The following is a 12,641-nucleotide window of genomic DNA, read 5'->3' on the forward strand; positions in this document are numbered from 1 at the left end:
AGAGATGGCTCAGTGGTTAAAAGCACTGACTGCTCTTCCAGAGGTCCTGGGTTCAGTTCCAGCACCCACATGGAAGCTCACAACTGTCTGTAACTCCAGTTCCAGGGGATCTGACACCTTCACATGGGCAGGCAAATCACTAATATTCATGAAATAAAAATAAGTAAAATAAAAAAATTGTTTATTATGTACACAACATCTTGCCTCCATGTATGTCTGCACGCCAGAAGAGGGCACCAGATCTGATTACACATGGTTGTGAGCCACCATGTGGTTGCTGGGAATTTAACTCAGGACCTCTGAAAGAGCAGTCAGTGCTCCTAACCTCTGCATCTTCTCCCCAGTCCCGTATCTCTTACTTTTTATGTATGCCTGCATGAGTACATGTGTGTACGTGTGTGTGTGGAGGTCAGAGGTCAGTCTTAGATGTTGTTCTTCAGGCACTGCCCATCTCCTTGTTGCTGGATGATTTGCTTGTTTACTAGTACTTATCATAACCTGGTTCTCAAGATTTCTTTCTCTGAATTTTATGTGTGTGTTTGCCTGCATTTGTGTATTTGCACCACGTGCATGCCTGGCACCTGAGGAAGTCAAAAGAGGGCATTAATCCCTTGGAACTTGAGTTATAGATGGCGGTGAGCTGCCATATGGGTGCTGGGATCTGAACTCTGTAAGAGCAGTGGGTGCTCTTAACCACTGAGCCATCTATCCAACCCTGTTAAGTTTTAACAGTTTAAACTTTAATGTCTTTAAAACAGGCTATTGTGTTGTAGATTCTGGAAACTTTCATTTCTTTCTGCTTCCTAGAGCTGGAGTGAAACAATTTTACTGGATTTCCTAAGACCATACAACTACCATGAGAACTTTTTAAAAAATGTGTATTGGTGTTTGGCCTTGGTTGTCAGGTTCCCTAGAACTGGAATTAAAGACAGAGCTGCCATGTGGGTGCTGGGAGTTGAACCTGGGTTCTCTGCAAGAGCAGCCAGTGCTCTTAACCACTGAGCCATCTCTCTAGTCCCCCATGTTAACTTGAAAAGTTGTTAATTTCAGCCATTGATTGACCATGTCCAAGAAAGTCTTTATAACACTTTGTTGTAGCTTTTTTTGTTGTTGTTGTTTGTTTTTTTTTGTGAGACTTGTTCTTATGTAGCCCAGGCTAGCCTGAATGCTTGCTTCCATCTGCTAAGTGTAGATCTCACAGATGTGCACACCACATCCAGCTTCAGATCCTGATAACATTGCTGTTGTTGTTGTTTGTGAATTGTTGATGTTGGGTATCCTCTATCACTGTCCTCTTCGTCCTTAGAGACCAGTCTCTCACAGAACCTGGAGCTCACTGACCAGCTAGACCGTCTGACCCTCCTGCCTGTCTCTCAGCACTGGGGTTAGAGGAGTGTACATCTGAGCCCGGCGTTTTATGTGGGTGCTGGGGACTTTCATGCATTTACAGCAAGCATTTTACTCACTGGGCTATCTACCCATTTCCCAGATAGATTTTTTTTTGTCATTTTATTGAATAATTTTAGTAAGATAAAAGATTGTTCTACTTTATCTTTTGTTTTCTTGCCAACTTCTTTAGTCTGGTTCTGGGGAAGCTGAGCTGGAAGAAGTGTTTGTTTCCACACAGTAAGGACTAAGACATTAGTGAGTTGTGAATGGCTTTCCATGATGTCAGGAAAGTGGGTTCACGGAGGGTAGCACACCATGTGGGACTCCACTTCAGGTGATCGAGGGACAGATTCCCCAGAGGTGACAGCCACTAATTGACCTTTGTGTGTTTCCTGGGGTGAGTTCTTCAGCACAATGTGGAGGCAGCACCTTGTGCACAGCGGAGACCACACCCCATATCTGGCTTCCCAGCTGCACTCCTAGGAAGAGATGAATGCTTATTTCCTCCCCTGTGGTGGCTGCTACCCCCTCTGGGTGTCCTCTGGGGTTGACTGTCCTTCCTATGTGAGTGCATTTACTCATTTCCAACAGGCTTGCCCTCCTTTTGTTGCCCCTTAGGGTTTTGTAGAGAAACCCTCAGCTGTCCTGCAGGCAGTTGTAATTTCTTCACTATGTGTTTTAACCCGAGGCTTGCCATTCAACAAGGAAGAGCTGTTTTGTGTCATTGAAATACCATTTGCTTATATTCCTTGCCAAGAAGGATCTAGAAGTCTCCAGAATCTTTAACTGTCTCTGGGCAGAGCTGCAAAACAAAGCCTGTAGCCTTGTGAACTCATTTCTTCAGAGGAAAAAACATGTTAGAGGCCAGAATAATCTTTCTTTCTGCTCTTCACTCCTAGGATGGTTCATTCATTTGTGTCTGGGCTGAACACCTGGCAGTCCACAGATGAGTTCCAAGACACAAGTCAGGGTCTTCTGTTACTGGGAGCTATCACCATTCCGCTCTTTCTGTAGGAGGCCCAGTGCACAGAGCCCAGATGAAGAATCTGAGGCTATGCCAGTATGATGCAGCAAGTCAGAGTCATGGCATGTCTTAGGGTTTCTAGTCTAGAGATACCATAACCACTGCAACTTTTTTTAAAGATTTGTTTATTATGTATATAGTGTTCTACCTGCATATATTTCATTACAGATGGTTGTGAGCCACCATGTGGTTGCTGGGAGTTGAACTCAGGACCTATGGAAGAGCAGTCAGTGCTCTTAACCACTGAGCCATCTCTCCAGCCCCCAACCACGGCAACTTTTACAAAGGAAAACATTGGGGCTAGCTTACAGTTCAAAGGTTTAGTCCATTATAATCATGGTCAGACTTGGCGGCATGCAGGCAGACATTTGCTGGAGAAGGAACTGAGAGCTCTACATCTTGATCTTCAGGCAACAGGAAGTGAACTGAGACGCTGGGCATGACTTGAGCATATATGAGACCTCAAAGCTTACCTCCATAGTGACACACTTCCTCTAATAAGGCCACACCTCCTAATAGTGCCACTCCCTATGTGCCAAGCATGCAAACACATGTGTCTGTGGGGGCCATTCCTATTCAAACCACCACATGATAATTTCTTTTTTTAAAGTTCTCACTTGTAATGAAATGTTAGAAGACTTTTAAATAAGTTAGGTGGGGTAAGGGCAGTGCACTTTAATGTAAAGGCTTTTCACCTTGGCCATGTGGCTGTGTCCTTTGCCAAGTGCTCTAAAATGTCTTAGAGCAGGAATAATTTTGTCCTAAACAGCCTTGTTTAGGAAATGCGTTTGCAATTGTCATTGTGGTAGCTTGAGTGGGAATGCCCTCCACAGGCTCATATTTAGGTATTGGGTCCCCAGCTGGTGAAATTGTTCAGGAAGGGTTAGAAGCTGTGACTGTGTTGGAAGACACGTGTCACTGGGGGTGGGCTTTGAGTTTCAGAAGCCCACACCATGCCCACAGTTACCTTTCTCTGCTTCATGGTGGTTTCTTAAGGTGTGAAGTCTCAGCTACTGCCCCAATGCCATGCTTCCTGCCATATGGTCATGGACTCTAGCCTTCTGAAACTGTAAGAAAGCCCCCAATAAACTCTTGCATTAGTTGTCCTGGTCATGGTGTCTCTTCAAATGATAGAGATTAACTAGGACCATAGTTGCAGGCATTTAAATATTTGTATGTGTTTGCTTGTTACTTTCTGCGTAGGACCACTAAGCTGAATCTTTTTGTAGTTTTTTGTTTTAAGACAGCATCTTACGAAGTTGTCCAGGTAGGCCTGTAGCTTAGATTCTTGCCTCAGCCTACTGAGCAGCTGGGATTGTTTAGGTCTGTGCTGCCAGTACTGGCTGAAATGAAATATTAAAAAGGAATGCCTGTGTCCTTCAGGGTGCTTACTGAGATAGCTTCTCTTCCATTTTGTGGCTGCAAGTTTGGCATCATTTTCAAATCCTTCCTATAGTGAAAGTCCTCTTCCCTTCATTGCCTGTATGGTTCTGTGTACCTGGGCGCCTTTGATGTCATGAAGGTTTGATAGGTTTAGCCTGCGATTTCTGAGGATGCCACATGTTTCCTCAGTAGTTTTCAAGTGCCTCTCCCTTTCTCTTTGTCTGATAGTCAAGGAAGTAATGCTGTTGCTGCTGGACACCAGTCCATTTGGCTGGAAGACATTCAGACTCCGACAGAAGTCTTCAGGACAGACAAGAAGCCAGATCCTGCCAACTGGGAGTATAAATCTCTCTACCGAGGGGATATTGCAAGGTAACCATTGTTGTAGTCCTGGCGTGGTTGGTCTCTCTCTCTTTTTCTATTTTCCATTAGAAGTAACATCTTCCTCCTTAGATCTCTCAGCACTGTCTGCCTGTCTTTCATGGATTCTGTTATGTTTTGCCCATTGTTGAGTTGTAAAGGCACACGCCTCTTCTATATTCTAAAATGAGTGCTTTAGCTGGAAGGTCATTTGGGTTAATTTTATCCTTGGAACATAGCATAGTGCCTGGCTAAGTGGGTGTTCAATAAATGTTTGCTCAGGAATGAATCTAAAAATACCTTATACTAATTAACTTTGGTAGGGTGTCCAGGAACTATTTGGTCTGATCTGTGTGCCATTTGAAAAAGTGGCAAGAGCATTTTTATTTATACAGCCCCACACATATGCCACTTAACAAATGACATTTGATGGTAATGCTTTTGTCACATTATTTCTAGCAGACACCAGCAGAGAGTCATAAAAGTAGGGGGTGGCATTTGCTTCAGTAATGAATTAGAACTCTTTCTTGTAATCTGTCAAACGTGTTTGAAAAACATGTTCACGGTGGTGCCCAGCTAATTGTGAGGCTCAGGAATGACTGCTGGTCTGAGGGATGCCTAGGCAACTTGGAGAGACTCCTGCCTGAAAACAGCAACAGCAATGAAACAAAATTGGAGTGTTTAGCGACTCCCTGTAGGTAGTTAGGACTTTGTAGGATTTGAGACATAAAGAACAAAGGCGTGACCCCTGTTCCCAGTTCTCAGGTCTTGAAGACTGAAGGTATTACATGGTATTTAAGCTCTGAGACCTTGGAGGTCAGTTTTCTTTTTTGTTTGTTTGATGCCTGTTTTGAGCTCCTTCTATAGCCCAGGCTGGCTTCATAGTCACTGTGTAGCCCAGGCTGGGTAAATTTCAGGTTCCAGTGTGTGACTGTACCTCCCGTGTACTCTTGTTCCACTCATCTTGAGGAGCTGTCCCCATATAAACAGTCCCAACCACAGTGTCCTTCATTCCAAAATGTAAGACTGTATTTACTTTTTCTACACCCTCCCCACCTAGCAATTCTATTTAATTTGAGCTGAACTTATTTGAATTAAATGTACCTATAATGTCATTCATTGAAATTCCTAAGTTTGTGTGTGACTTTCTACTTACGGGGTCAAGGGAGCCAGTGGGTGGTTTGAAAAGGATCTTGTAGGAAACACATCTTTATTGGGTAAATGTTTCTTTAGTTACATCGTGAGTTCTACTCAACTCAAGGTTTTTTGTTATGTTTTTCAAGATAGGGTTTCTCTGTGTAACAATCCTAACTGTACTGGAATTAGCTCTGTAGACCAGGCTGGCCTCAAAGTCACAGAGGCCCACCTGCCTCTTCTCGAGTACTGGGATTTAAAGGTGTGCCACCACCGCCTGGCTTCAACTCAAGATTCTTGAACAAGTGATGAATGAAATGCATTCTAATATTGAACAATATGGAAATAGTTCAATTATGCCCCCTCCATACAGTAGAATAGTTTGAAGGCAACACAGACTATATTCCTGGGGCTGGTGGATGGTTCAGCAGGTGAAGGTCCTTGCCATCAGTCTGACAACCTGAGTTAGCGGCCTAGGACCCATGTACAAGGAGAGAACTGCTTCCCATAAGTTGTCTGCAGACCTCTATGTGTGCACTGCGGCCTGTATTCTCCCCTCCTACCTGCCCTGTGTAATTAGGGACTGGCAAGATGGCTCAGTGGTTACGAGTTCTGGCTGTTCTTCCAGAGGACCCAGGTTCATTTCCCAGCACCCATAAAAGAAAAAAAAATTAACATTCTTTAGGAGTAAATGTGTTTAGAGGTGTGTAAAAGCAGTGGGGAATGTTCAGAGCTACATGATAACTATTAAAAAGATGTGTGCATGTGACTGTATCCAGAAGCAGGTATCTGTAGATAGTAGGGCTTTATTTCCTTCACATTGTTGTTTACTTTGCTATAGCAAATGCCCTTGCAAGTTGTGTATGCCTGTTTTGCCTCCATGTGTGTCTGAGCACCATCTGTGTGCAATGCCCATGGAGGCCAGAAGAAGCTGTCAGATCCTCTGGGACTGGAGTTACAGATGGTTGTGAGCTGTCATGTGGGTGCTGGGAGTCAAATTCAGGTCCTCAAATTCAGGAAGAGTAGCCAGTGCCCTTAACTTCTGAGCTCTCTCTAGCACTGTCCCCTTTCCCCATTAATTTGTCCCATGGAACTGAAGAGTCTGTCCCTTAGAGACCCTAACATGGCTGTCTATAGCTGTGATGTTCATTATCTCCTAATTGCTCTCCCACTTCAGGGTCTAATGGTAACTGCCTTTGGCCATGTACTTCTTGCTCTGCTAATAAATTACTCTGCATATAATTCATGGTAATTCCTCCTTTCTACAAACCTTTTCTTTCTTTCTTTTTTTTTTTTTTTTTTTTTTTTTTCAAGACAAGGATTTTCTGTGTAACAGCTCTGGCTGTCCAGGAACTCACTGTGTAGACTAGGCTGGCCTCAAACTCACAGAGATCTGCCTGCCTCTGCCTACCCAGTGCTGGGATTATAGGTAAACACCACCACTGCCCAGCTTCCAAACAGTTTCTTTTATACATCATAACAGTAGGTCTTTTAGTCTAACCACATTAATACTCAAGATTTGCTATCACAGTGTTCAGACCCTGGCAGGACATAGGAGAACTTGCGTGTTTGAGAAAATACCTTCCCTGCATTGGGATTCATAGTATCGGAGCAGTGATGGAGGGGCAAGGCAGACCGAGAAGGCAGCTGTTGACAGTGGAGAAAGCAAGACGCCGGGAGAGCCCAGGCTTACCCGGCTGTCGTGGAGCTGGCCAGGTGGTGGCATCTTTTCCCCCATCCTTTTCTTTCCACATGGCATTTTATTAGCAGAATTTCACATACATGGCCAAGGTTGAAAGAGTTTTATACTCATGCACTCCTCCAGCATTCTGCCTCTGATAGCCCCTAATGTTTGCTTCCTTAACTCTCTGTCCATCAACCCTTCTGAGGTTTTGATACATTTCAAAATGAGCCACAGACAGTACACTGTCTAAGTATGGGTATTAGTAACTAGGATTCAGTAGTTTTTGGGGTTTTTCTTTGGTTTAACATTTACATGAAATTACTCCCTAGTCTTGCACATTGATGAATATGTACACCTGTGTAGTCATGACCTCTGTGCCACCCACACATTTCTCCTATCTAGGGAACTCACACCCATGGGCCCAGCAGCATTTGCTGCTGTCATGATTCCTGCTCTCTGTTAGTCTTGTCTGCCTGGAATGATGTACGTGGAATTATACAGCATGCACTCTCCTGTGCCTGGCTTTTTTCACTTAGTGTGGCATTTCTGAAATTCAACACTTGGCATTTGTCAAAAGTTTGCGTCTTGGATTATTCCATTTGATGCTGTTATTGCTGCTTATGAGTTCTTCTGGTGATGGTCACCTGGACTCTTTCCATTCTATAGCTGCTGAGAGTGTCTGAGTACAAGTCTATGTGTAGACATGTGGTTTATTTTCTCTTGGGAATAGCATTGCCAGGTCACAGGGTATGCGTGTGTTTAGATTTTTTTTTCAGACAGGAGTTCTCTGTAGCTTTGGAGCTTCTTCTGGAATTCACTCTGTAGACCAGGCTGAGCTTGAATTTATAGAGATCCACCTGCCTCTGCCCCCTGAGTGCTGGGATTAAAGGCGTGCGCCACCACTACCACCACCACTCACTGCCTGCCTGACAGTTTAGATTTTTAAGGCACTGCCACACCTTTCCCCAACACAGCACTCATCACTTTCAGTTTCCTCCAGCAGGAGATGAAGGTTGTGCTCCTTCATCTTGAAAGTGTCGGTTACCTGGGGTGTGTGCTGTGCTCCAGCCTGGCTGTGTTTGGGCATTTCCTGGAAGGCTAGTGATACCGAGTATTTTATGTACATTTGGTGTGGGGTGTTGGTTCACGACTCTTGCCCTGTTTTTAGTTGGATCATTTACTGACAGTTGTACACAGTTTTCTTAAGTCTCTGCCTGCATGCTCTGTAAAAGCACTTCAGAGCCTAGCAACCTGTTTGCTTTTAGTGGAGAAATGACCAAATACAATTTCCTTTGACTCACTTAAAAGAAAGACTCTTAGGCCTCATGCTGCCCTCTGAAACAGCATTGGAAAGGGGGACCTATTGGCCTCACAAGTACTCTGGATTCCTGGTGTCAGGGTGCTCTTTTTATGTTTTATTTTTTGGTTTTCTGAGACTGTTTCTCTGTGAAATAATCCTGGCTGTCCTTGAACTCGCTTTGTAGATCAGACTGGCCTCAAACTCACAGAGATTCACCTGCCTCTGCCTTTCAAGTACTGGGATTAAAGGCGTACACCACCAACACCCAGCAAGGATGCTCATTTGAGAATGGCCTGAATGGAGATGGCACTCTCTGCCTTGCCTGTCATATAAGGCTGTGTCATAAAATGTGTGTGATAGATCCTTACAAAGCTTCAGAGAAATACTAGTCATAAGATCTAGAAGGCACAGTCTTAAGTCCATTGAGGTGTTAGCAGGGGGTTTAAGAACAAGGGCAGTCAAGCTAGGCAGAGAAAGGCTGATGGCAGATCTCTTAGGGCTGTTAGTCTGTTGGAGGTGAACGTGTAAGAAGAATTAGGTCTCTGGATGTTCACTTGTACAGCTCAGCTGCTTGTTTTCTTTTTCTAATCAGGTATAAAAGGAAAGGAGACTCCTGCCTGGGCATTAACCCTAAGAAACAGTGTATATCCTGGGAAGGGACTCCTGCGGCTAAGAAGCATTCACGCAAGCACCTGGAGCGCTATTTTACCAAGAAGAACGTGGGATTAATGCGCACTGAGGGGATTGCCGTGTGCGCTAGCACTGAGCCTCCCTCTTCTGAGCCAATCACATTTATCCCAGTGAAGGACTCTGCTGATGCAGCTACTCCTGTTGCAACGTGGCTGAATCCTCTGGGGATTTACGATCAGTCAACTACACAGTGGTTACAAGGACAGGGTCCTCCAGAGCAAGAATCAAAGCAGCCAGACTCACAGCAGGACAGGGAGAGTGCTGCTCTTAAAGCCAAGGTGGAGGAGTTCAACAGAAAGGTGCGGGAGAATCCCCGGGATACTCAGCTGTGGATGGCCTTTGTAGCGTTCCAGGTGAGTATCACTGGCCTGGTTATCTGACTGTGAAATGGCAATGCTGATTTGGAGCTGATCCTTTTACTCTGTGACATCCATTTGTCGGTTTGTCCACCCATCCATCTATGCCTCCACCCACCCATGCACGCACTCACTCAGCGGGGTGGTGCTGGGCACTGAACCCAGGGTCTTGCATTTGCAAGTGTTCTACCACTGACTTCCCAAGCTCTTGCTTTGTTTTAGCCAAGATCTAAATTGCCCAGGCTGGCTTTGAACTTGCCATCCTCCTGCCTCTGCCTCCAAAGTAGTTGAGATTATAGGTGTGGACCACTACACTTGGTCCTGTCCTATAGCACCGTTTGAACTGCTCCGAAAAATCTGGGCCTGGCTTCTTGATAGGTTTAGCCTTTGACCTGGGCTTGCTCAAAGCCCAGTGAGGAAGCCCAACCCTCTGAGGAACACATGCAACATCCAGTCGAAATGCTGTGTGTTATCTGGGAGTGGATGAAAATGAATAGAATGTTTCTGTTTTAAGTAGGGGTGGCATGTGGGGTGTGGTTGGAGGGTTGGGGATGAATGTAGGTGTGAGTGGTTGTAGGTTGGTGCTGGGATGGAATCCAGGGCCTCACATGCTAGATAAGCACTCTGTCACTGATTGGGATCTCAGCCTAGGACTGCAATTTTGAGAGAAGTGACATTGACGCAGAGGACGAGGCATCCCTGAAGTGCAGAGTACACAAGAGAGGGCACAGACAGAAAGGACAGGGCTGCTCGGGGCTACCCGGGTGCTCCTGCCGCAGAATGCACAGTTGTCTTCGTCATGTGTTTCATTTCTGAGTAGTTAGTAGATTATGCCTGTCTTATTGCTGAGATTGGCTCTGCCCTGTTGAGTGCACTGTGTGCTAGTTGTTGACATATAAATCCATGTTAAGAACGACACACAGATAACTCAATGGTTAAGAGCATTTCCTGCATAATCATGAGGACCAGAGGTCAGATCCAAGTACCCATGTACAAGCAAGCATCTTTGTACACCTGTGACTCATCTCTGAGGTGTGTGTGTGTGTGTGTGTGTGTCTGTCTGTCTGTCTGTCTGTCTGTCTGTCTCTGTATGCAGAGAAAAGAGGCTTGCTGGAGAGAACCTGATAAGGCAGAGTGTGATAGAGGAGAACAGTTGACGCCCTCTCCTGGTCAACAAGGACACACAGGCACATGTGCCTACACACACAACATAGGCACACACATGCACAAATAAATAGTAATAAATAAGCCTTAAAACCCAGAATGACAAGGACAGACAGTTCTGTCTGGAGATAAAAGGTAGAATACACTCAAGTGTCACAGGCACCCAAGGAACTATGTGTTTACTAAAGGGAGTTGTCATAAGTGGTTTATCAACAAAGTCTTACTAGTAGCTCCATTTGAAAGCTGGGAACCCACTGGGAGTCATGCAGGCTGCACATTGTGGAACTAAGGCACACATGTGTGTAGTTAGTATAATAAGTTGTTTTCTTGTTGTTGAGGACGAAGTCATGAGGAGTCCTGGCCTGTATGCCCTTGAGGAAGGAGAGCAGGAGAAGCACAGGAAGTCCCTGAAGCTCCTCCTGGAGAAGAAGCTAGCCGTGCTGGAGCGGGCCATCGAGAGCAACCCGAGCAGCGTGGACCTGAAGCTCGCCAAGCTGCAGCTGTGCGCGGAGTTCTGGGAGCCCAGCGCGCTGGCCAAGGAGTGGCAGAAGCTCCTCTTTCTGCACCCCAACAACACGGACCTGTGGCAGCGCTACCTCTCCTTTTGCCAGAGTCAGTTTGGCACCTTTTCTGTGTCCAAACTCCACAATCTCTATGGCAAGTGCTTGAGTACCCTGTCTGCTGTTAAGGACGGCAGCATCTTGTCCCACCCTGTGCTGCCGGGCACGGAGGAGGCCATGTTTGGTAAGGAGACAAACACAAGTGGTTGTGTGGGAGGCTTTCGCTCTTGATTTGCTTGTTTTAGGAAGGTCTAACTTACCAGAGCAGATTTTTTTTTTTTATGTCAAGCGTTACCACTCTGGCTAATTATAACAGGGTGCATAGTTAGTGTATTAGAGCCCATCCTGTTCACAGGGTGGGTGTGTATATCGGGTACTAGAGCTCATCACTTTCATAGGGTGGGTGTGTATATCGGGTACTAGAGCTCATCACTTTCATAGGGTGGGTGTGTATATCAGGTGCTAGGTGTTAGAGCCATCCCGTTCACAGGTGGGTGGGTAGATAGGGTGCTAGAGCCTTTTCAGCTCACAGGGTGGGTGGGAAGGGGTGTCTGTCCAGCTCACAGGATAGGTGGGTAGCGTGTTAGAACTAGCAGTTAGAAAAAGATGACTTAACACCTTTTCTGCTTATTACCGAGTAAACTTATTCCAGTCTTAGTTGCTTTGGGTGCCAATGGTCTTACCTGTTGAGACCCCCCCCCCCCAGTTATAGGGTGTCTGTAGTGAGGTACATACAAGTGACTGGAGTTAAATGTTAATGTTCTTGGTGTGTCCCTAGGGGATCTTGGCGGGGTGAGGAACAGCAGGCAGCATCTTGGGTAGTAGGTGGAGAATGTCACATTGAGCCTTGGTTCTAGATTTATCCCTTATTGTGACAGTGTGCAGATTCTGATCTGGGACAGTATGCACATTTCTGAACCTGTCTGAGCTTGTTCCTTCTGAGGAACAGTAGCTAACACTTGCTTTACAAACGATTGTGAATGTGAAGTGAGGTAATGTATGACATACCTGTGTATGCCAAGCATTTACTTCACTGAAGGCCTGTTATTAGGAATTCATTATAGTAACATCTAGAGACACAGATGCATTGCTCTAAACATAACAAGCATTTCCCACACTGACTGAGAGTCTTGTATTTGGGGCTAGAAGGTACACTCCATGTATACATGATGCCCTAGGTTTAATCTCTAATACTAAGACTAAATAAATGACTCAGAAGTTTCTTTTGAAAAGTGTCTCATTTGATATTATTCATGATAAGCTTACATAGCTCAGTGCTACTTAGTAAATGGAATTTTACCATTAAGATGAGCCGAGTGTTTCAGATGTGGAACTGTGGTCTGTTCACTCTTGGCTGAACATATGGCGAGTGAATGGTGAATAATGCCATCTAGTGACGGGCTGAGTTCAGCTCTTTGCTTTCTGACAAAAAGGGATGCCATTCCTTTCCTACCATTTCTCTTGTAGTAGTGAGCTTTGAGTATTGGATAGCTGACAATCAGGCCAACCATGTAGCTTATTACCATTTCTCTTGTAGTAGTGAGCTTTGAGTATTGGATAGCTGACATTCAGGCCAACCATGTAGCTTATTATATAC

General features: G+C 45.1%; 1 protein-coding gene across 1 annotated transcript in view; it reads left to right on the top strand.

Annotated features, from left to right (window-relative positions):
• Nrde2 (NRDE-2, necessary for RNA interference, domain containing) overlaps nucleotides 1-12,641 on the top strand; it is a 37,589-nt gene that overhangs the window by 9,473 nt on the left and 15,475 nt on the right. Inside the window, exons 4-6 of the mRNA XM_005068411.4 lie at nucleotides 4,025-4,168; nucleotides 8,867-9,317; nucleotides 10,823-11,228. Of these exons, the coding sequence (XP_005068468.1) occupies nucleotides 4,025-4,168; nucleotides 8,867-9,317; nucleotides 10,823-11,228 (1,001 nt within the window). The remainder of the gene's footprint in view (nucleotides 1-4,024; nucleotides 4,169-8,866; nucleotides 9,318-10,822; nucleotides 11,229-12,641) is intronic.

The sequence above is a fragment of the Mesocricetus auratus genome, unplaced genomic scaffold (assembly GCF_017639785.1).
Source record: "Mesocricetus auratus isolate SY011 unplaced genomic scaffold, BCM_Maur_2.0 Super-Scaffold_15014, whole genome shotgun sequence".
Lineage (NCBI taxonomy): Eukaryota > Metazoa > Chordata > Mammalia > Rodentia > Cricetidae > Mesocricetus > Mesocricetus auratus.